Source organism: Tamandua tetradactyla, chromosome 1 (assembly GCF_023851605.1).
Source record: "Tamandua tetradactyla isolate mTamTet1 chromosome 1, mTamTet1.pri, whole genome shotgun sequence".
NCBI lineage: Eukaryota > Metazoa > Chordata > Mammalia > Pilosa > Myrmecophagidae > Tamandua > Tamandua tetradactyla.
Window position 1 is genome coordinate 171,695,459 of NC_135327.1, and position 22,128 is coordinate 171,717,586.

General features: G+C 34.5%; 1 protein-coding gene across 2 annotated transcripts in view; it reads left to right on the top strand.

Moving 5' to 3' along the window:
• KLHDC10 (kelch domain containing 10) overlaps positions 1–22,128 on the top strand; it is a 65,215-nt gene that overhangs the window by 28,508 nt on the left and 14,579 nt on the right. Inside the window, exon 2 of one of the 2 annotated variants that reach the window (XM_077131175.1) lies at positions 6,803–6,889. The exons of the other annotated variant lie outside the window; for it this stretch is intronic. Within the exon in view, the coding sequence (XP_076987290.1) occupies positions 6,803–6,889 (87 nt within the window). The remainder of the gene's footprint in view (positions 1–6,802; positions 6,890–22,128) is intronic. 2 annotated transcript variants of the gene reach the window in all.

The window sequence follows — 22,128 nt, forward strand, 5'->3', positions numbered from 1 at the left end:
AAATGTCCCAACTAAAACAAGGCTATAGAAATGTCCAATCTAAGGCATCCAAGGAAAGATACCTTGGTTCAAGAAGGCTGATGATGTTCAGGGTTCTCTCTCAACTGGAAAGGCACATGGCGGTATCTGGCTGCATCTGGCTGCATCTGCTACCTTTCTCTCACTGCTTCTTGTTTCATGAAGCTCCCCTGGGACGTTTTCCATCTTCATCTCCAAGGGTCTCTGGCTGCTCGGGCTCTGTAGCTCTTTCCACAATGGTTCCCAATTAAAGGGCTCCAGTAAGCAACCCCACCTTGAATGGGTGGAGACACACCTCCATGGAAATCATCTAATCAAAAGTTACTACCCATAGTTGGATGGGTCACATCTCCATGAATAATTAAAAGACTCCCACCCAGCAATACTAAATGAGGATTAAAGGGCATGGCTTTTCTGGGGTCCACAAATTCAAACCAGCACACCTATGTTTCCAGTTTTTTCTATGTCCCTATAATGTCTTTCTGAGCCTTCTCTCCTCCTTTGTTAAATCCCATCTGTCCCCCCCCCCTTTTTTTAAATTGTGGGAACAACTATACAAAATAAACTTTCCCAATTCGATCACTCCCAAGCAGTGGGATTAATTACATTCACTATATTGTGGCACCCTCATCACCGTCTATTACTAAAACCTCCCAGATCAGAAACACTACACCCATTTTGTGTAATCCTTATAACATTTTCTGTAACATCCTGTTCTCAGCCATTATTTCTCTGAAAGTTCTCTGTGCCTTTTTCTCTCTTTCTTCTCCTGGGACTCCCACAATATGTATATACCTGTTGGTGTCTCACAGGTACCTCAGGCTCTAATTTACTTTTCTTTATTCTTTCCTCCTGTCCTCAGATTGGATGATTTCAGTTTTTTATCTTGAAGTTTACTGATTCTTTGTTCTCCAGTCTGCTGTTGAACCCCTCAAGGGATTTTAAATTTCTGACACTGTGGTCTTCAGCTCTGTTTGATGTCTTTTCATAATTACCGCCTTTCTATTAATATTTTTTTTGTTATTTATATATCATTTTTCCTGATTGCCTTTAGTTATTTGTCCATGTATTCCTTTAGCTCTTCTGAGCATATTTAGAACGATTTTTTAAAAGTCTTTGTCTGGAATGTCCCAGGTCTGATCTCCTCATTGATGGATTCTAACACTTTAGTCTTATTCTTTACCTGGATCATCACTTCCTGTTTCTTTGCATGTTTCGTAATTTATTTATTGAAACGCCAACATTTTGGTACTTCAAGGTGTTATTGCTGGAATTTAGACTCTGAGGCATATGTTCCTTAAGCTTAGGCATCCAGCTAGTATTATGACAGAGCTTTACTTGAGTGCCAGAATCCAACAGCAACCAAAAGAAAGGATAAAAAAAAGAAACACCTTTCCCAGTCTTTGTCATTGACTTGTGTTCCCAGTGATTGTAGATTGACCTGTGCAAAGAAGCCCTCTCCATCAGGGCTTATCCATACAGTGAATTTAGAGAATATCTCCAGGCCAATGTGCAGGGACTGACGAATCCTTTCAGTGCAAAGTCTTATTTTGGGGATGTGTATGTGGCCCTGAAGTTCTCTCAAGTCCCTTCTTGCATTGGAAATGGTCAGGGCACTGCACTCTATGTCTTACAGCAGTAATCTCTTACCCCAGGCAGCCGCTTGACTGCTCACAGTGTTCTATAGGAGTGTTTTTTTTTTTAATTGTGAAATATAATATATGTTAAGAAAAATAAATTTCAAAGTATATTGTAGCAAGTAGTTATAAAACAGATTTCAGAGTTTGGTATGGGTTACAGTGCCACAATTTTTAGGTTTTTCCTTCTAGCTGCTCCAAGACACTGGCTACTAAAAGAAATATCAATATAATGATTCTGCAGTCATACTCATTTGTTAACTCCTGTCTTCTCTGTTATAACTCCTCCTCCTTCTTTGATCTTTCTCCCAGTCTTCTGGGCTATTTGGATTATGCCCATTCTAACTTTTTCATGTTGGAAAAGGCTGTTTGATAATATGGGATGGGGGATGGAACTAGTTGATGTAGGAGTGTTATGTAGTAGCTGCCTTCTATATGCAGGGCAAGTTCTGGGATAATTCCTTCAGGCCACCTACCAGATAGATTGGGACAGGCATACATGCTCCCATTATGTGCTTGAGGGTTACTCTTCTCCCTCTGGAAACCAGGGTCAGGGATCTGTACTGGAAGAAGAGCTAGTTCTGTGCTTGGTCTGTGAGGGGCAGTGGAGGGACCAGCCAGGGTCCCATGAGATCCTATCACTTTTAAGTAGCCTTTTTCTTGATTTAATGCTTGCCCTGTTACTGCAGTCCTTTAATTGTCTCCTGGAGTTTTGGGAAAATCAATTGACTATGATGTGTGGATTTATTTCTGTACTCATAATTCATTTCCATTGATCTGTATGTCTATCTTACGCTAGTACCACACTGCCTTAGTTACTGTGGCTTTTTTGTAAGTTTGAAATTGGGAAGCACGAGGCCTCCAGCTTAGGTCATTTCAAGATTGCTTTGCTATTCTGGGCTCCTTCCAATTCCATATAAAGTTTAGTATCAGCATGTCCATTTCTTCAAAAAAAAAAACACACATTTGGAATTTTGATAGAGATTCCCCAGTTCTTTTTAGTATCTTGACTTTTTGGCTGTTTTCCACCTTTGTGTTCCATTGTGCTGAATTCTGGTGAATTTCTTGGCTTTGTCTTTAAGTTAGCTAATTTAATTTGCTCTTTAACTATTTACTTTTTTTTTTGTCAGTCTTTAGCCTGTTTATTTGTTTTTTTAGTTCAGAAAGTTTAATTTCTAAGAGCTCTAATTGGGTTCTCTTTTGTAAATATGATGCTATCTTCACTTCCTTGCATATATCCTTCAGGATATTAATTGTACTTATTCTAAAATCTTATTCTATTTATTAACTTTCTTTCTCTGATGTGAGTTTTTCAGTTTATCATCTAATGTCTTTTTTCATGTTTGGTTAAATGCTCATTTATCTTTGAGAGTCCTTATCAACCTTCCTGTGAATGTTATTTCTATATGTTGCAACAGGTCTTCATTGATTGTGGGGAGGGATGAAATGTGCAATGGGATGGAGTTTACCAATTTCCAGTCTTATTTAGTGTGTGTCCCTTCCGTGTTCTTGGATGTTAATATTCACACAGCCAAGTGTTCATGCTCAGGGAGTGAAACCTTAGTTGTTTGATGCTACTGGAAGAAAATCTAAATTCTGTTCTATAATGCCTCACTGAAGGAGGTCAGTGGGTGCGAGGGGTTGGTCAGCTGTCTCACTAGTCCCCCAACTAGTCATGCTGTAAATTGTTTCAGTTCCTCCTGCTGCCTACCACCTCTTGGCCTAGTGTACTCAGAACACTCCTTACCTTTATTCTGGGCATATAGGACTGTGATTTCCTCCTCTAATCTGATTCTATCAGTTTTTCATCTTTCAGTGATTCGTCTAGTCTAAGTGCCTTTCTTATTTTCCTCTGATTATTAATAAAAAAAAAATGGTTTATTTGGGAGATTTGGGCAAGGAAAGTGGAGGGAGCACACAGTGTGTTCTGTTTACCATCTCAGTTCAATCAGTACTGTGTTATATTTATAGTGAATAAATTTAATAAGAAGAGAAAAAATTGTAAACCTAACAGAAAATAAAATATGAGATCACTGAAGAAATTATGCCAGTCTTTTTTCCTTGTCGTTTTGAAGAGTAGAAGGAATCACAAATGAAGAATGGCAGTTTAAATACTTAAAAATTAAAACTTCAGTGAACCAAAGTTTAGACCAGGAATGTATTTATGTGAAGTATGGGAAGACATATATTTGTTTAAAAATTAAAAAGATTTCTTTTGTTGTTGTTATTATACTACTATGTTTCTCGTTTCTCTTTTTTCTTTTTGCTCTTTGAGTGAAGGAAGAAAACATGGTTGTGAAGTCAGCATGTACCTTACCAGGATAACTTCCGTAGAGTCAACATTAGCTTGTGCTTGTCACAGAGTTATATTGCTGAAAGAGGAATAGGCCAAACATATTTGACAGAAGCTTTGAGAAAACATAATAAAAGGAGTTTTGATTACAACTTTGCTTCAGTAATTTTCAGTGTCATTCCCTTAATGTTATTCTGATGTAGTTTTATATTTTTCCATTGTTAAATAATATATCTCATTATAGGATTTTTGGACAACATAGAAGGGATAATAACCCCACCCCCTGTTATAACCTCTGTTAACATTTTGGTATGTTTCTTTCCAGCGTTTCTTACAGCTTTTTAAAAAAATTCAAGTATTGTTTTTCTTCCAGTCCAAAAATAAAGCCTACTTAACAAGAAAGCTTGAAAAATAAAGACTAGCACAAAGAGAAAAAAAGGAATTCATAATAATCACCCAAAGATAACCACAAGTAAAATTTGATGTATATACCCTTCCTGTAATTTTCATGCATATATGCAAACACTTTTTATTTAAAATGGTATCATACTCTAAAAATACTGTGTACCTTACATTTTTCATTTGCAATATGTTGTAAATGTTTTCTTATGTTAGTAAGTATTCTGGTATATAATCTTTAGTGGTTATGTAGAATATGAACATATTTATGTGTGTTTATTTAACATATTTTACTTAGCCATCTCCCCATCATTGGACATTTAAATGCGTCTAATTTACCATTATAAATAATACCACAGTGAATATCTTTGTCCATACATCTTTGCATGCATCTATTGATTGTTTCTTTAGGAGTAAATTTCCTAGAAGTGGAATAGCTGGGTCAAAGGGTATGTACATTTTAATGCTTTTGATACATAAAAATGTCAGATTTTAATCACTTGTTATATTCTGTTTTGTATTGCTATCTAATTGTTTTATGTGTCTGTCTTGTCTCCCTAATTAGAATAAAAGCTTCTTGAGGGCAAGGGAACTTTCTTATACATCTTATGTATCCTTTTACAGTGTATATTATAGTGTTGGATGCATGAGTCATCAACAAATATCTTTTTATTTAAAGCAGTGGACATCCAGACTTCCGAATCTCATAAGCATGTAAAATTTAAATATATATATGTATGTATATATGTATGTATATATGTATATATATATGTATGTATATATATATTTTGGGGATCACATAGGCTTGCAAATTTTCTGTTTTTCCAAGAAAGGATATAGAAAACCAACTAATATCTCCTATTGCCATTATTTCATACAATTAAGAATATTTGACCAATGAAAAGGTTCTAAACTCTGAAAACAGGTGATCCTTTAACTGAAAAAATTGGACTGCCTTTTCCATATTTTTCTCATTACATGTTGGACTGGTGAATCATCACTTTAGTCTTGGCACTGGTCCGTGGACCAACATTTGGGAACCACCATTTTAAAAGGCTTGAAGGTTAAAAGTCAAACCCTTTTGCAAAATAAATAATTTTTTCCCTTGCCCATGGATGTGTCTTTTCTACAAAATTAAGTACACATATATAGGTGACACCATTTCATTACACAGAGTTTATATATCTCTGTGTACAAGTGCTATATTAATTAAATAAGACCTTGCTGATAAACGTCTGAATATATTTGCAATTCCCCCAAATAAAAACTATTCTCTTCCTAGGGAATTTGAGACAGGATAAGTGTGGTGTAGTAGAAAGAAGGCAGATTTTAGAGTCAGAATGCCTGGGCTTGAATCCTGTCTTTTGCTATTAAGTTACTTAAATTTTCTTTAGCATCTTCATTTGTAAAATTAAGATGATAACATCTTTCTCAAAGTATTTTTATTGTCCTTATTATAGTATTTACTTCATTGTAATTTAATTGTTTTTACATCTGCCTTCTGTACAAGACCATGGGCTTGTTGAAGGTAGGAGTCATACCCTTCATGCAACTCTAGAGCCTAGCCTAGGGCTCCAGACATAGCAAGTACTTAATGATTGCTGAATGAATGAAGAATTGTTAATGGGATCAGAAGAGGTAATATATGTAAAAGCTCTTTGTAAACTTTAAACACGATACACATATTAATTGTTCTATTGTTAATAAGAACTATTTTTGGTAACTACCAAAACTTTGAGTGAGAGATAATTGTCCAGTTGAATAGTTCCACAAGGTATTGCACTTTTCTTCTATTTTATCAGGAAAAAAAGTCTTAAATGGGATTAATGTAGAGCTAATTTGCTTCCTAAGAAGGCAGATGAACTAATACTACTTCTTTTTTTTTTTCTTGGGAGTGCCAAGATATTAAATGTTTATTTTATTTGGTTGCTTTCATAAAAGCTTAATTATGATACAATTATTTCACATTTAAAGAATGTCCCCATTATTTTATCTTCCTTTAACTATATAACTAATAAAACAATGATACTTAACTTGGAACAGAACAGGAGCTTACTTTATGCTCTTTTAGTTTTGGTCAGAGTTCCTTTTATTGACAGTCACTGTCTTTTTAGAAGGTATAGTTTTTAATCTGTTTTTAGAGCTCCTGGTGAATTTTTGCCACAAGATGGCATTGGTGATTATTGAGTGCATGTACCTTTGAGCCAGAATTCAGAAAAACGGTTCATACAACTGTTTCTTTTCTTTTGGGGATAAGATTTGAAAACTTTCCTCACTGCTTATAGATTAATTTTGTTGTGACTTCTAAAACAGGGTTAAGTGCTACTTTACATCACTTCTTTCTGTATTCAAGTATTGTTTTGTTTCCTGTTTTTCTGTCTTTATAACTACAGTAACTGTATTATTTGCCATGTGTTGTATGTGTCTGACTTATTGCTGATAATTGTGGTAACAGGTAAGAAGAAAATACGATGGGACCCAGTTAGGAGGCGCTTCATTCAGTCCTGTCCCATCATAAGGATCCCTAACAGGTTTTTGAGAGGTGGGTGATAACTAGCAAGAGATCTGTGCTTCATATGGGTTAAAAGGGAACTTGTAATGAATTCTCTAAACTCAAACACTGTTTTTTTTTTTATTTTTATTTTTATGTCTAAACATAAAATTGGAGTGAAAAAAGTTTACACTTTAATTTTAAACTATGTTTCATATTGACCACTGTCAGAATTGTAATGATAAACTTTGGGGAGTTAGAATCCTTTAATGTGTGTGTAATAGGGTAGAAATAAATCATCTCACTAATACCCTTATTATTCCACTATAACTGTGTTAGAATTTTGAGTGAATGATTTATACAATGTGGACATGGAGAAAAATGTTCTAAATATGATTTGAAGGAAGAAATAAAAGATTAACCTGTACAACTGTGTAAAATTAAAAACATCTGATGTCAAATGCCATAAATAAAATTAAGAGATAAAAAAGTAAATATTTGTAACAAATGATTAATATTATGAATATATACAGAGCTGTTATAAATCAGTATTTTAAAAGACCACTAGGAAAATAGGTAAAAGGACATGGATAATCAAGTCATAAAGAAGAAATGTAAATGGTCAATAAATATGAACAAATATTTATTTTTATTATTGTTATAAATATACCAATTAATAAGATAGTATTTGTATCAGTTAGATTCACAAAGATTAAAAAATATGAATATCCAGTGTTGGCAAGGATATGGGGAAATTATGTTCATACATTGATGGAATTTTTAAATTTTATACATACAACCTTTCTGGATCCAATTTGGCAATATGTATCAAAAGTCTTAAAAATGTTCACACCCTTTGACCTAGCAGTTCTTACTTTTAGAAATGTTACATCATTCTTCTTTTTGTTTTTTCCACTAAAACATAATCCATAGTAAAAAAGAAAATCTAAAAAAAGATTTGAAAACTCTACTTCACACCATTTTTTCCAGGTAACCAGTGGTCAAACAAGCATGTTGAATGCTGTAATTTAGACTTTACTAAATTATTTATAAGCCAGTGTATCTAATTTTGACCGAAGAGATTAAAAATAACAACTAGAATAAAAGTCCTACACCTGCTAAAGTATCTAACATAGTCTTAGTAGCCAAGCTCCAGAACATGAAAAAAGAATAAAATCAAGCTCACCTGGGTCAAGACCAGATTAGGTATTTAGGGTTGTGTGCTACCTTTTAGCACAAATATTATTGATTTAAATTAATAGCTAATTTTATTAGTATATCAGAGATTACCCATTGTGCCCATGTCACCAAGCAGGCACATTTAGTTTTTTTTTCCTATTATACTTTAGAATGCTGATTTATTGATTTACAATGAGAAAGCTAACTTGGACTGGATAAATATAAGCATAATTTAAAAATTGTCTAGTTAGGATATAGATTCAATATAATGTCAATTATGCAAAAATGTAAACATTAAAAACAAAGGAAATAGTGAAATAACTATGATTGTATCTGGATGGTAGGATTTTATATTCTTTTGTGTATTCTATGCTTTTCAATTTGTTAATCAAGGAAAAAATATTAGCACAGGTAAGTTTCATTGGTTATTTATAATCCCTAAATTGCCTCAAACAATGCCTGAGAAATATGGTCTCTGACAGTGCTGAGTGAGGTGGGAATAACTCAGCACTAGCAATATCAAGATCCCTAGTGATTTCAGTGGTCTTTTCTTAATTCTCACCTTCTTTGACTTGTTGGTAGTGTTCGATGCTATTGACCACCTGCACCTTCAAATTTTCTCTTCTTTTGAGTTGTTTTGCTATAGAATCCTAGATATTTTCTTCCTACCTCTTTGATTATGCATTCTATTTCCTTCACTGGCTTCTTTTCTTCCTACTCACTAAAGATGGGTACTGCCCCAAAGTTCTGTGTTTCTTTTCCATCATCTCCTTTGGTTATCTCATCAACTTTCATAGGCTTAACTATCTTCGTTCGTTTGTTCATTCTTTCGTTCTTTCAGTATTTCTTGGTAACCTTCTAGATACCAGGGCCTATGCTGGGCTTGATGATCTAGATAAGAGGTTCAGTTAAAAAGACAATAACAAAATAATTTGAGTGTAATTCTGTGTGATAATTGCCCTGGTGAAGTATTATGGCATGGGGGCACACAGATGAGGTACCTGACTCAGCTTGGTAAGGGAGGAGAGGCCATAAGGATGATTTTTCAGAATGGAATTGTTTGAAAGAGGAGTAGGTATCTGCAAAGAAAGGCTGGAACACCTCAGATGGTGGGGACCAAGCAGTTAAGCATTTATGTAAAACAGAGCATGATACTTTTAGGGAATTGTAGGAAATTTACTATAGTGGAAAAAAGAAGCTGAAAAGGGCCAGATCAAGTGGAGAGCCAATGAAGGGGCATTTTCAGGATCAGATTTGGTTTTTTACCTAGTGAAGAGAATTAATTGAAAGACCAGTTAGGAGGTTATCAAGGTAAGAAATGACAGGTTGAAACTAAGGTAATTGTAGTAGAAATGAGTGGGGAATTGATCCAAAATATAAGGAAGTGGAACTAGATGTAACTTGATGACTAATTGAAGAGGAAGGGGTCCAGTAAAATATGACTTTCAGCTTTCTGTGTGGGCCATAGGGATCTTCACCAGGATAAATAGGTGGATGGTGCATCAGGGTTTAGGGAGAAGATGATAAATTCAGTTTAATCTCAACCAACAACAGTCTATTCTTTAATACTCTGAGAGTAACTTCCAGGGAAACCTCTCTCGTTTTTGTTTTGTTGGCACCTTTGGTATACCTACTGTGTCATAGCACTTACTGCACTGAATTATAGTCGTTTGTTTACTAGTCTGTGCCTCCCCTTAGACTGTAAGCTCTGTAAGGGCAGGGACAGTGCCTTTCATTTCTTTATCTTTAGTTTGTAGCATAGTGCATGTAGTATGTAAAACATATATATATATATTTGAGTTGAATTAAATTCTTAAAAAGGCTGCCGTCAGGGAATAGGATGGGACTAAAAATATTAACTAGCTTTTCTTTGGTGGTAGTGACAATAAACTAATGAATTGCTGAGAACATGAGCAAATAATGAGAACATTATTTTGTTTGTTATTTCGTTTTTTCTTTTAAACTTATTAATGCTTTTAAAATTGCCACTTTCAAAACTCTTATTTGGAAAATCCTATGCTCTGCTTCTGTTGATTTTGGTTGAAAACAGTTTCATATAGTTTGTTTTTTATTACAAGATTCCTTCACTAGTTCCTACATCTTCTCAAAGTTATGCTACTAATTAAAAGTGTTGTGTAATGAAAAGAATACTGGGCTTCCAGTACAAACTGATAGGCTGGACACATCCATTTACCTTCCCCTACTTCTCAGATACCATTGAAAAAGACAAACAGATAAGAAAAAGAATAAATAATAATTGTATTGAAAGCCAGAAAAGGGAGGCCTTGCAGCCAGATAACCTGGGTCCAAATCCAGGCTCTGCCCTTTACCAACTGTATGTTCTGGGGAAAATTGTTTCCTTTTTTTTTTCTTCTTTGTTTCCTCATCTGTAAAGGAATGATGATGATGTGATGATAATAGCACTTACTTCCTAAGGATCAAGAGAGATAATATATATAAAGCTCTTAGAAGAGTCTTATATTTAACAGATATTGAATTAATGTTATCTGCTATCATCATTATTATTGTTATAATACCAACAATTTTGAGGAATTTCAGCGTAATATAAAGCAGTTAGAATTAGATTAATTGAGAAACCAGAACAGCATAAAATGCAACTCAGAATAGCTGTTCCTACTGCATTGATAGAAGCCAGAGAATGTTTTAGTAGTATCCCTTCCTTGCAACTCTAGGCTTAGAATCAGCTAATAGAAGAAGGAACAGGGTAGGAGAAGGTGTAGCACCAGGGCTGATAATTTAATGGCTATCTCCAGAACAGTTACTTCTCCTACTTGTTCCCTCCCTCCCTTTGTATAAAGTGCTCTGGCAACAGCATTAGTTCCCAGGATAAACCCATGAGAGTAGCTCTTTAAGTAAAGTGGGCAGTTTGCTTTAAGGAGAATTGGACAGGCATGGCTAGCATGGATATAATTGGAGAGACAGAGCAAAGCACAGCCTTAGGTAATGGACCTTCACAGTAGATTGGGTGAAAAGGGTGAGATGGGGAGAGGAAAAGAAAAGGAGCTCTGTCAATGATTTACACTCATTAAAAGGCTATATAACCGGAATACAGCCTTCCTTATTTTGATGATAGTAAGGCAAAACTGCTTTCTTTTTCTCCACTGTTGAAGGGAAGCCTGCCTATCACTATGCAACTTACCTGCAGAGGCCCAAAGTTGGATGTTCCATTTGGAGGTTATTGGTGACAGGTTAATGTAACTGTTGAGGAAACCCAGATCTCTTATGATTAGTCCTTTACTTATTAATACTAACAGGTAATCAAGGCTCACCAGACATTTGAGGGAAACTAGACTTGAAAGAAGATGATTAAGATGGACAAACAAAATAGCTGACTGTTCGGGAAACAGAGAACCTGTAGGAAGCAGAATGGAACTTGAGGAAGTTTTAATCATGGGAGATATCTTCAGAGTCAAGAGTGAATTGGATCCATGAATCAAAAAAGAATGATTAAAGAATTAATTAGTTCTATATTAAAGAAATGATTGCTGAAATAAAAACTCAGTAGGAGGACTAGGTAATAGAGAAGCTTAAAATCAATTGCTTTTCATGAAAAATGGGTTACAGAAATCGGACAGTGGAAGGGAGAAAATAAAGAAATAAAGATTATTTCCCTACACTGAAGAAAGACTTGAGTTTTCAAGTATAAAAGGCCCACCAAATACCAAACAGGAAAAATGAAAACACAAACAAACAAAAGCATCTCCCTATACATTACTGAACTTATGATTCCAGAGATAGAAAACAGGTTACATAGAAAGTCTCAAGAATAAGAATTAGATTATAAGGAATATTATACAGAATTCTTTATCCAGCTTCACTGTTGTTTAAGTGGTGTGGTGGTTTGGAGCTATGTACCCCAGATTCTTAAACTTAATCCATTCCATTTGGGTATGAATCCATCATAAGTCAGCCCTTTCAGTTAAGGTGTGGCCCAATGCAGTCAGGATGGGTCTTAATCTTGTTACTGGAGTCCTTTATAAGTGGAACAAAATTTAGGCATATATAGAGAAAGCCACAGGAAGCAAGAGCTGAAGGTCAGCTTGACCCAGAAGAGAAGGGAGACCTCAGAAGAGGTGGCTATAGGTATTGTACCATGTGAGAAGCCAGTGACCAAGGATCACTGAGCCAGCCCCAGAATGCCATTTTTTAGGATGAAAATATCACATAGGTGATGCCTTGATTTGGATTTATCCTAGCCTCAAAACCATGAGCTGGTAAATTCTTAAAAAAAAGTTTTTTTTAATCTTTTGATGCATGGGCCAGGAATCAAACCTGGGTCTCTTGCATGGCAGGCAAGCATTCTACCACTGAAATTCTTGTTGTTTAAGTCACCCCATTGAATGGTATTTGCTTTAGCATCAAGGAAATTAAGACAATGGGAGTCAAAATAAGAAAGGTTGCTACCCATATACCTTTTTTTTGCATGTGAAAATTAGTTGAAGTATATTCACAGCAAAATGAAAAACAATTACAAGAAAGAGGAAGGTATAGTGTATAAGAAGCAGTGATGTACAGCGAAACTAGTAAAACACAGGCTTATGAAAATGAAGTGACTGTGAGGCTTAATGTAATTGCTAAGAAACATTAAGCATCACAGTCAATATATTTTACAGATACCTAAAAATATATAAATTTTAGAACTAAAATCTCAGATAGCTTAAAAATGTGCTAAAGTTCAACATGATAAAGGGCACATATACAAAGAACGCAAAACTAACATGATACTTAAGGGTGAAAGACCAAAAGTCTCTCTAATCTTTTGTCCTAAGATCAGAACAAGATAAGGATGCCCACTGTCATCACTGTTATTCAGCATTGTGCTAGAAGTTCTAGCCAGAGTAATTAGGCAAGAAAAAGAAATAAATGTCATCCATGTTGGAAAGGAAGAAGTAAAACTTTCCCTATTTACAGATAACATGATCCTATATACAGAAAATTCTGAAAAACCCACAACAGAGTTCCAAAAGCTAATAATTAATTCAGCAAAATGGTGGGGTATAAGATCTACATACAAAAATCAGTAGTTTCTATACACTAGTAATAAACAATCTGAAGAAGAAATCAAGAAAAAAATTCCATGTACAAAAGCAACTAAAAAAATCAAATATCTTGTGGGGTGCAAGAGTATTCAGTGGTAGAATTCTTATCTGCCATGTGGGAGACCCAGTTCTATTCCCAGCCCCTGCACTTCCCCAAAACAAGCAAATAAGAAACCAACAAAAACAACAACAGCAAAAATTCAACAAATAGTGTTGCAATAACAGGTTGCTCATATGAAAAGAGAAGAAATGTGACCCCGCCATACAGCATACACACACAAAAAATCTAGGACTAAATCTAACCAAGGATGTCAAGGACTTGTACACAGAAAACTGCAAAGCATTGCCAAAAGAAATAAAAGAAGACCTAAATAGAAGGAAGGATATTCCATATTCATGGATTGAAAGATTAAACATCATTAAGATGTCCATTCTACCCAAAGCGATTTATAGATTTAATGAAATTCCAGTAGAAATGCCAACAGCTGCCTTTGCAGAAATGGAAAACCAAATAATTAAGTTTACATGGAAGGGTTAGGAGCCTTAAATAGCCAAAGCCATCCGTAAAAAGAAGTTGGAGAACTCACATCTCCCTATCTTAAAACAAAGCCACAGTAATCAAAACAACATGATACTGGCACAAGGACAGACATAGACCAGTGGAATCAAATTAACAGTTCAGAAATTAGCCTTCACATTTATGGCCAACTGATATTGGCAAGGGTGCCAAGTCCACTCAAGTCAGAAAGAATAGTCTCGTCAACAAATGGTATAGGAAAACTAGATCTTCATTTGCAAAAAAAAAAAAAAAATGGACCTCTACATCATACCATATGTGGTAGTTAGATTCAGTTGTCAGCTTGGCCAGGTGAAGGCACCTAGTTCTGTTGCTGTGGACATGAGCCAATGGTGCGTGAACCTCATCTGTTGTTCATTACATTTACAGTCGGCTAGGAGGTGTGCCTGCTGCAATGATTAATTTAATTGGCTGGTGCGTAAATGAGAGAGCACAACGTAGCACAGCCCAAGAAGCTCAGCATACCTCATCTCAGCACTCGCAGCTCAGCCCAGGCCTTTGGAGATACAGAAAGAAATCACCCTGGGGAAAGCTGTTGGAACCCAGAGGCTTGTAGAGAAGGCCAGCAGAGATTGCCCTGTGCCTTCCCACATAAGAAAGAACCTCAGTTGATAGTTAGCTGCCTTTCCTCTGAAGAACTAATGAAATGAATCCCCTTTCATTAAAAGCCAATCCATCTCTGGTGTGTTGGATTCTGGCAGCTACCAAACTAGAACACCATATACAAAAGTTAATTAAAAATGGATCAGAGACCTAAATATAAGAACAAAAACTATAAAACTCCTAGAAGAAAATATAGGGAAGCATCTTTAGGACCTTTTGTTAGACAGTGGCTTCTGAGACTTCTGAAAGCACAAGCAACAAAAGACAACAACAACAACAAAATAGATGAATAAGACCTCACTAAACTTTAAAACTTCTGTACATCAAAGTACTTCATCATGAAAGTAAAATGACAACATACTCGGTGAGAGAAAATATTTGGAACATCTGATAAGGGCTTAATATCCAGAATATAAAGAAATCCTACAACTCAACAACAAAAAGGCAAGCTAATTTTAAAATGGGCAAAAGACTTGCATAGATGTTTCTTAAAGCAGAAAAGGTGTATAAAATGGGCAGTAAGCATATGAAAAGATGCTCAACATCATTAGCCATTAGGGAAATACAAATCAAAACCACAATGAGGTATTTCAGACCCACTAGAATGACCACTGTAGTTTTTTTTTACATGGGCAGGCACCGGAAATCGAACCCGGGTCCTCTGGCATCGCAGGCAAGCATTCCTACCTGCTGAGCCACCGTGGCCCACCCAACCACTATATTTTTAAAAAATTATAATTGCTGGAGAGAATGTGGAGAAATAGGAACACTCATTCATTGTTGGTGGGAATGTAAAATGGTGCAGCTGCTGTAGAAGACAGTTTGGCAGTTTCTCAAAGTTAAATATAGATTTACCATATGACCCAGCAATTCCACTTCTAGGTATATACTCAAAAGAATTGAAAGCAGGGACTTGAGTAGATATTTTCCCACTGATCTCCATAGTGGCATTATTCACAATTGCCAAAAGATGGAAGTAACCAAAGTATCTATCAGCTGATGAATGTTTAATCAAAATGTGGTATATATACACAATGGAATATTATTCAGCTATAAAAAATGAAGTCCTGATACATGTGACAACATTGATAAACCTTGTAGACATCATGTTGAATGAAGTAAGGCAGACACAAAAGGACAAATATTGTATGATCTCATTTATATGAAATAATCACAATAAGAAATTTATAGTCAGAAAATAGATTTTAGGTTACTAGGGATCACAGTGGGGATACTAAATGGAAAGTTAATGCTTACATTATACAGAGTTTCTATTTGGGGTGATGAGGAAGTTATGGTATTGGATAGTGGTGATGGTAACGAACTGAAATATGCATTGAAGGTAGTTAAAAGGTTAAATTTTAGGTTATATGTATGTAATTAGAATAAAAATGTTTTTTAAAAAATATATTGATAGGACATACAACACAAACAGTGAACCCAGACTAAACCATGGACTATATTTATACAATTGTAAAAATGTTCTTTCATCAATTGTAGCAAATGTACACACTAGTGCAAAGTGCTAATCATAGGATAGAATATGGGAGCTCTGTATTTTATGCATTTTTCTGTAAACCTGCAATTTCCTATAAAAAATGAAAAAAGTTCTGAAGATCTTATTTCACAGGGTAGGGTGCCAAGTCTATGTATTCATTCCTTTTTTTAAAAAAAATTTCCAAGCATAACAATTTTTTAAAGAGAAAATTTCAGATAATATGGAAATGCATAAGGTGAAAAGTGAAGGTCCTTATCTTAAGCATATACAAAGAATTTGTACAAATCAGTAAGAAAAGATGGACACCGCAGTAGAAGACTGTATTAAAGATTAGACCAGGCACTACCCAAAAGGAAAGATTTAATGGCCACATGATAAAATGGTTGAAGTAATGTTTATATATGTTTAAAAATCTAATTGTTACTGAAACTATACTCCTAATAGTGGTACCAAATCAAGTGAGAATTCAAATTAAATCTAGACTCTGTGTACTAGTTATAAATTAAAAGGGAGTCTCCATTGAGGAATATGACTTCTAAATATCCAGAAAACAAAATTGATGTTAGAATATTTGAATAATTATTTAAAGCTAAAATGGAGAAAAGAAATGAAAGCTTTTCTCAAAAATGAGGTAAATATAAAGTATTTTTAAAGTTTGTTTTTTATTTTTAAATCTATACTCCATTCCAAAAGTGTGTTTATTGTAATTCACATGACCTAGCAGATGTAAAACTATGTCATTTTCTTTGATTATTCCCTATAAACAAAAACAAATATTTCAATACAGATTAAAGCAAGAAAAAAAAAAAAAAACAGCGTGATACTGGCATAATGGTAGATCTGTTGATCAGTGGAATCAAATTGAGAGTTCAGAAATAGACCTTCACAGGGCCACGGTGGCTCAGCAGGTGAGAGTGCTTGCCTGCCATGCCCGAGGACCCAGGTTCTTTTCCCGGTGCCTGCCCGTGTAAAAAAAAAAAAAAAAGAAAAAAAAAAGAAATAAACCTTCACATATGGTCAGTTGATTTTTGACAAGGCAGCCAAGTCTACTCACCTGGGACAGAACAGTGTCTTCAACAAATGCTGCTGGGAGAACTGGATATCCATATCCAAAAGAATGAAAAGGAACCCCTACCTCACACCTTATACAAAAATTAACTCAAAATGGATCAAAGACCTAAACATTAAAGCTAGGACCATAAAACTCCTAGAAAAAAATGTAGGGAAGCATCTTCAAGATCTTGTGGTGGGAGGTGGCTTCTTAGACCTTATACCCAAAGCATAAGCAGTGGGAGAAAAAATATACAAATGGGACTCCCTCAAAACTGAATACTTTTGAGCTTCAAAGGGCTTTTTCAAAAAGGTGAAAGGCAGCCTGGTGAATGGGGGAGATTATTTGGAAATCACATATCTGATTAGTGTTTAATATCCAGATGTATAAAGAAAGCCTGCAACTGAACAATAAAAAGACAGACAACCCAGTTTTTAAAATGGGCAAAATAGACATTTTTACAAAGAGGAAATGCAAATGGGTAAAGAGCATATGAAAAGATGCTCAACATTGCTAGCTTTTAGGAAAAGAAATACACATCAAACCACAATGAGATAACTTCACACTAGAATGGCCACTATTAAACAGACAGAAAACTACAAGTGCTGGAGAGGATGTGGAGAAATAGGAACACTTATCCGCTGCTGGTGGGGTTATAAAATGGTACAGCTGATGTGGAAGACAGTTTGGAAGTTCCTCAGCAGGCTGAGTATAGGACTGTCACATGATCCAACAATCCCACTACTAGGTATATACTCAGAACTGAAAGCAGGGATGTGAACAGACATTTGCATCCCTATATTCATAGCTACATTATTCACAATTGCCAAAAGATATGCTTCCATCACTGATGAATGTCCATCAACTGATGAATGGATAAACAAATTGTAGAATATACATACGATAGAATATTGTTCAGCCATAAGAAGAAATGAAGACCTGATCGTGCAACAACATTGATAAAGGCTGAGGACATCATATTGAGTGAAATGAGCCATTAGTATGATCTCACTAATATGAATGCAATATAATGAGCAAACTCATGGAGTTAATATCTAAAATATAAGTTACCACAAAATAGAATGAGGGTAGAGAATAGGGAACTAATGCTTAATTTGTGCAGTTTTTCAAATAAGGTTGATTGTAGATATTTGGAAAAATGGATAGTGATGGTAGCACATTAAAAAAAAAATTGTGAGTGTAATTAATAGCACTGAATCATGCATGTGATTGTGGTTGAAAGGGGAAGTTTAGGGTCATGTATGTCATCAGAAGAAAAACTAAAGGATGAAACACAAGACTATATAACATAGTGAACTCTGTTATGGACAATGAAGGTGGTTAATAGTACATATATAAGAATGTTCTTTCATCAGCTAGAACAAATGTATGTCACTGTTACAAGGTGTTAATTACAGGATGCTATATGGGAAAAATACACCTAATGCAAACTATGGACTATATTTAACTGTAATATAATAATATTCTTGCATCAGTTATAAGAAAGGTATCACATCAATACTAAATATCAATAATTGGGGGCTCTAAGGAGTTTGGGTTTTTCTTTTTTGAGCAATGAAAATGTTCTCAAATTGATCGTGGGGATGAAAGCACAACTCTGTGCTTATACTGCGAACCAGTGATTATACATGTTAGATGAATTGTATGGTGTGTGAATAAAACTGCTTTAAAGAAAAAGAATAATACATTTAAAATATATAAGATAATAATACATTTAAAATATATAATTATATATAAAAATATATATAAATATATATATTTATTCAAGTCATTTATTCAAGTTCACAAGTCAAGTTGAGTTCACTAAGTCATTTAACTGTAATATAATAATATTCTTGCATCAGTTATAAGAAAGGTATCACATCAATACTAAATATCAATAATTGGGGGCTCTAAGGAGTTTGGGTTTTTCTTTTTTGAATAATGAATCTATTATTGATTCATTATCTTGACTTGAATAAATCTAAATAAAAAGGAAAGAAAAAAGGCAAGCAGGTTTATCTGTAGAATATATTTAGTTTACTGTTTTGTTGGGTTAAAGGAAAAAGTGATTTTCCTGATACATACCAAAAGAAAATTTTTAAAATTTGATAATGTGGTGTGTTTAGTTTGGTAAAAGTCTTGAGCTCAACCCTTATATGAACTTTTCTATTTGTTGTATTTCAATAAACTTTTTATTAAAAAAAAATCCATATCCATTCCTAATAAAGAATTCTTAGCATCCAGGGATAAAAGAATATATGTTTTATTGATTGAATATCTATAAGAAACCTATAGCAAACATCATAATGGTGAAACATTAGCGGTATCTTCATTAAAATCAAGAACGAGACAGAGGTGCCCACTATCACCTCTACTGTTTGGCCTTGTTCTGGAGGTTTTAGCCAGTACAGATGAAGACCAGAGGGGAAAATTATACATATATTGAAAAGAAAAAGCTGAACGTTTTCATTCATGGCAGATAATATGATTGTTTTTCAATAAAATTCATAATAATTGACTGAAGATGACTAATACTAGAGTTCAGTAAGATGCCTGGGTTACATTTGAACTTACAAAGATAGATCTTATAACAACCAACTAGAAAACAAAAACAGAAGAGATGTTTACTCAATCAAGTTGAAAATTATATTACTTAGACATCAAAAACAAGAAGAAAACAATGTAACTATGGAAAGATATCAAAGAAGACCAAAATAAATGACTAGAGATTATGTTCTTTAGAAAGACTCAGTGTTGAGGTAATATTGATTTTCCCCAAGTAATCCTGAATAAAATCTCTGAGGTGCTTTAAAATTTTTTTAACTTTCACTTTGATATAATTTCAGGTTTACAGAAAAGTTGCAAGAATGGTTAATATTTCTCTTATGTCTTTCTCCCAGATTCCCAAAAGTTAACTTTTTTTCCCTCTCATTTGTTTTGTTCTTTCCATCTCTTCACTCTCTTTTCTCCTCTCTGCTTTCTCCTATGTAGAGAGGAGAAACCACACACAGTACTGGTTTTCTTTTTGAAACATTTGAAAGTAAGTTGCAGACATGATAACCCTTTATTTTTAAAATATTTTAGTGTATATTCCTGAATACAAGAGCATTCTCTTACAGTTCAGAACAAGTATCAAAATCAGGAAGCTAGTATCATTGATACTACAAGTGATGGATAAAATTAGCATGAGTATCTAATTTACAGACCTTATTTCAGATTTTGCCAGTTATCCCAATAATGTCCTTTATAAAGCAAAAGAAAATCCCAGATCACGTTTTTCATTTAGTTGTCATGTATCTTTAGCCTCCCTCAGTCTTGAACAGTTTCTCAGCCTGTCTTAGTCTTTTTTGACATTGATATTTTGAAAGAGTGCAGACTAGTTATACTGTAGAATGTCCCTTGGTTTGGGGTTTGTCTCATTTTTTCCTCATAATTACAATCAAGTTATTTTTAGCAGGAATACCACTGAAGTTATCATTGGATCATGTCAGGAGGTCCATGATGTTCATTTGTCTCATACTAGTGATGTTAATTTTGATCATTTGGATAAGTCTGCCTAGGAGACTGTATAGATTAGCAAACTGACTCTAAAATAAAATTAATTGCAAGAGTAAATGGAGAAGAATAGTTCAGAAGGTTTTTTAAAAATTACATGAAGGGAAATTTGCCCTGCTAGATGTTGAAAGATACTTTAAAGTTATAATAATTACAACAGTATGGTTATGGTATAAGAATAGATGAATAGACTGTTGAACTGAATGAAACCCAGAGTTCATGCATATATATAATATTTTAGGATACATAGAACTAGGTAGTGTTTGAAGGCTGTCAAGTATGTGGGAATGAATGAATTTCTTCTGCATGACCAACTTGGATTCTGCGACCAGTAAAATAGTTCTGCCTGCTGGTTGGGGGTGGGAACCCACTGGATCAGTGATCCTTGGCTTTTCTGAAGTCACCTAGGTACACAACAGAACACGTGTCTCCTCGGGTAGAGGTAATAATGGGCTATATATTTGGAAAAAAGCAACCATGTAAACTAAATTTGTCCTTTAAGCTATTTGATATTTATAACTAATTAATGCTTTTAGTAATAAAGGTTTTTCCTTCTTAAAAATGCAGTCTCACCACAAAATGTTCTGTAACACATAGCCTTGTTAAGCATTAAATGCTATATGCTACTTTATCCACAAGCCTTTGCATTTGAGATTCTGTGACGTTGATTTGTTTTGATTATATGCATTCTTGAAGAGCACAGATTTTGTTTCCGTAGTGATTAAACCTGAATATTGGGATTTTCTAATTCTGTACGAGAAGATGTCAGCTTAGTGTATTATAAAGGGAGCATCAGTGTTGAAGGGATAGTTTTAACATAAATGATGTGGGAACATCCACTTTTTGGGAAAGATTAGAGCCCAACTCATGCAATACACAAAAATAATGACTGGGTGTATTCAAGTTCTGAATGTAAAAGTCAAGAGTATAGTATTATTAGAAAGTGAGAATATTTTTATAATGGTGCTGCAGAAAATACTATCCTAAATGGGTTATAAAGCAAAGGAGCCATAAAATAAAAGACTGAGAGATCCAATCACACACAACTTCTATCTGTAAAAGATACCATAAACAAAATTAAAAGACAACTGGCAGGCCAGAAGAAAGAAAGAAAGCATTTCTACAAATCTGTGAGAAGACAAACAACCAAATGGAACAGGTGGGCAAAGTATATATTAGGCAGTTCCCAAAAGAAGAAATATAAATGGGCCAATAAATTTGTTAACTAGTAAAATCAGGGAAATGCTATTTCCTGACAGCAATTTGTACAAATTAAAAAGATTGGCATAAATTAAAAAGATTGAAGAGGACATGAAAAAATAGGTACTTCTGTACACCACTGCTGGGAATATAAATGGGTCCAGTCTTTTTGGAGAGCAATGTGGCTCTGTAACAGTATTTTATCTATAACAATTTAAAATGCATATTCCTTTGATCCAGAAATTCTGTTTCCAGAAATATACAGATATTCGTTTGTCTATATACATGGAGGAATCTTTGTTACAATACGTTTGTAAAAGTGAAAAAATTGGCAATAAGCAAATCAGCTGTCATCTCAGAAACTTAACTTCTCACTGCCCTTGGGCTAGAAACCAAAACCTATTTTCCTGGTTACTGCAAGTCCCTCCTTACTCCATGGGGAAAAGAACAAGTGTTTGTGACATGGTTAGCACATGAAAGAGAAAAGATGGCTCAGACATCACAGTTACACAATCCGTAGCTGGATGTTCCCTTTTAGATATTACAATACAAGTTCACCTCTGC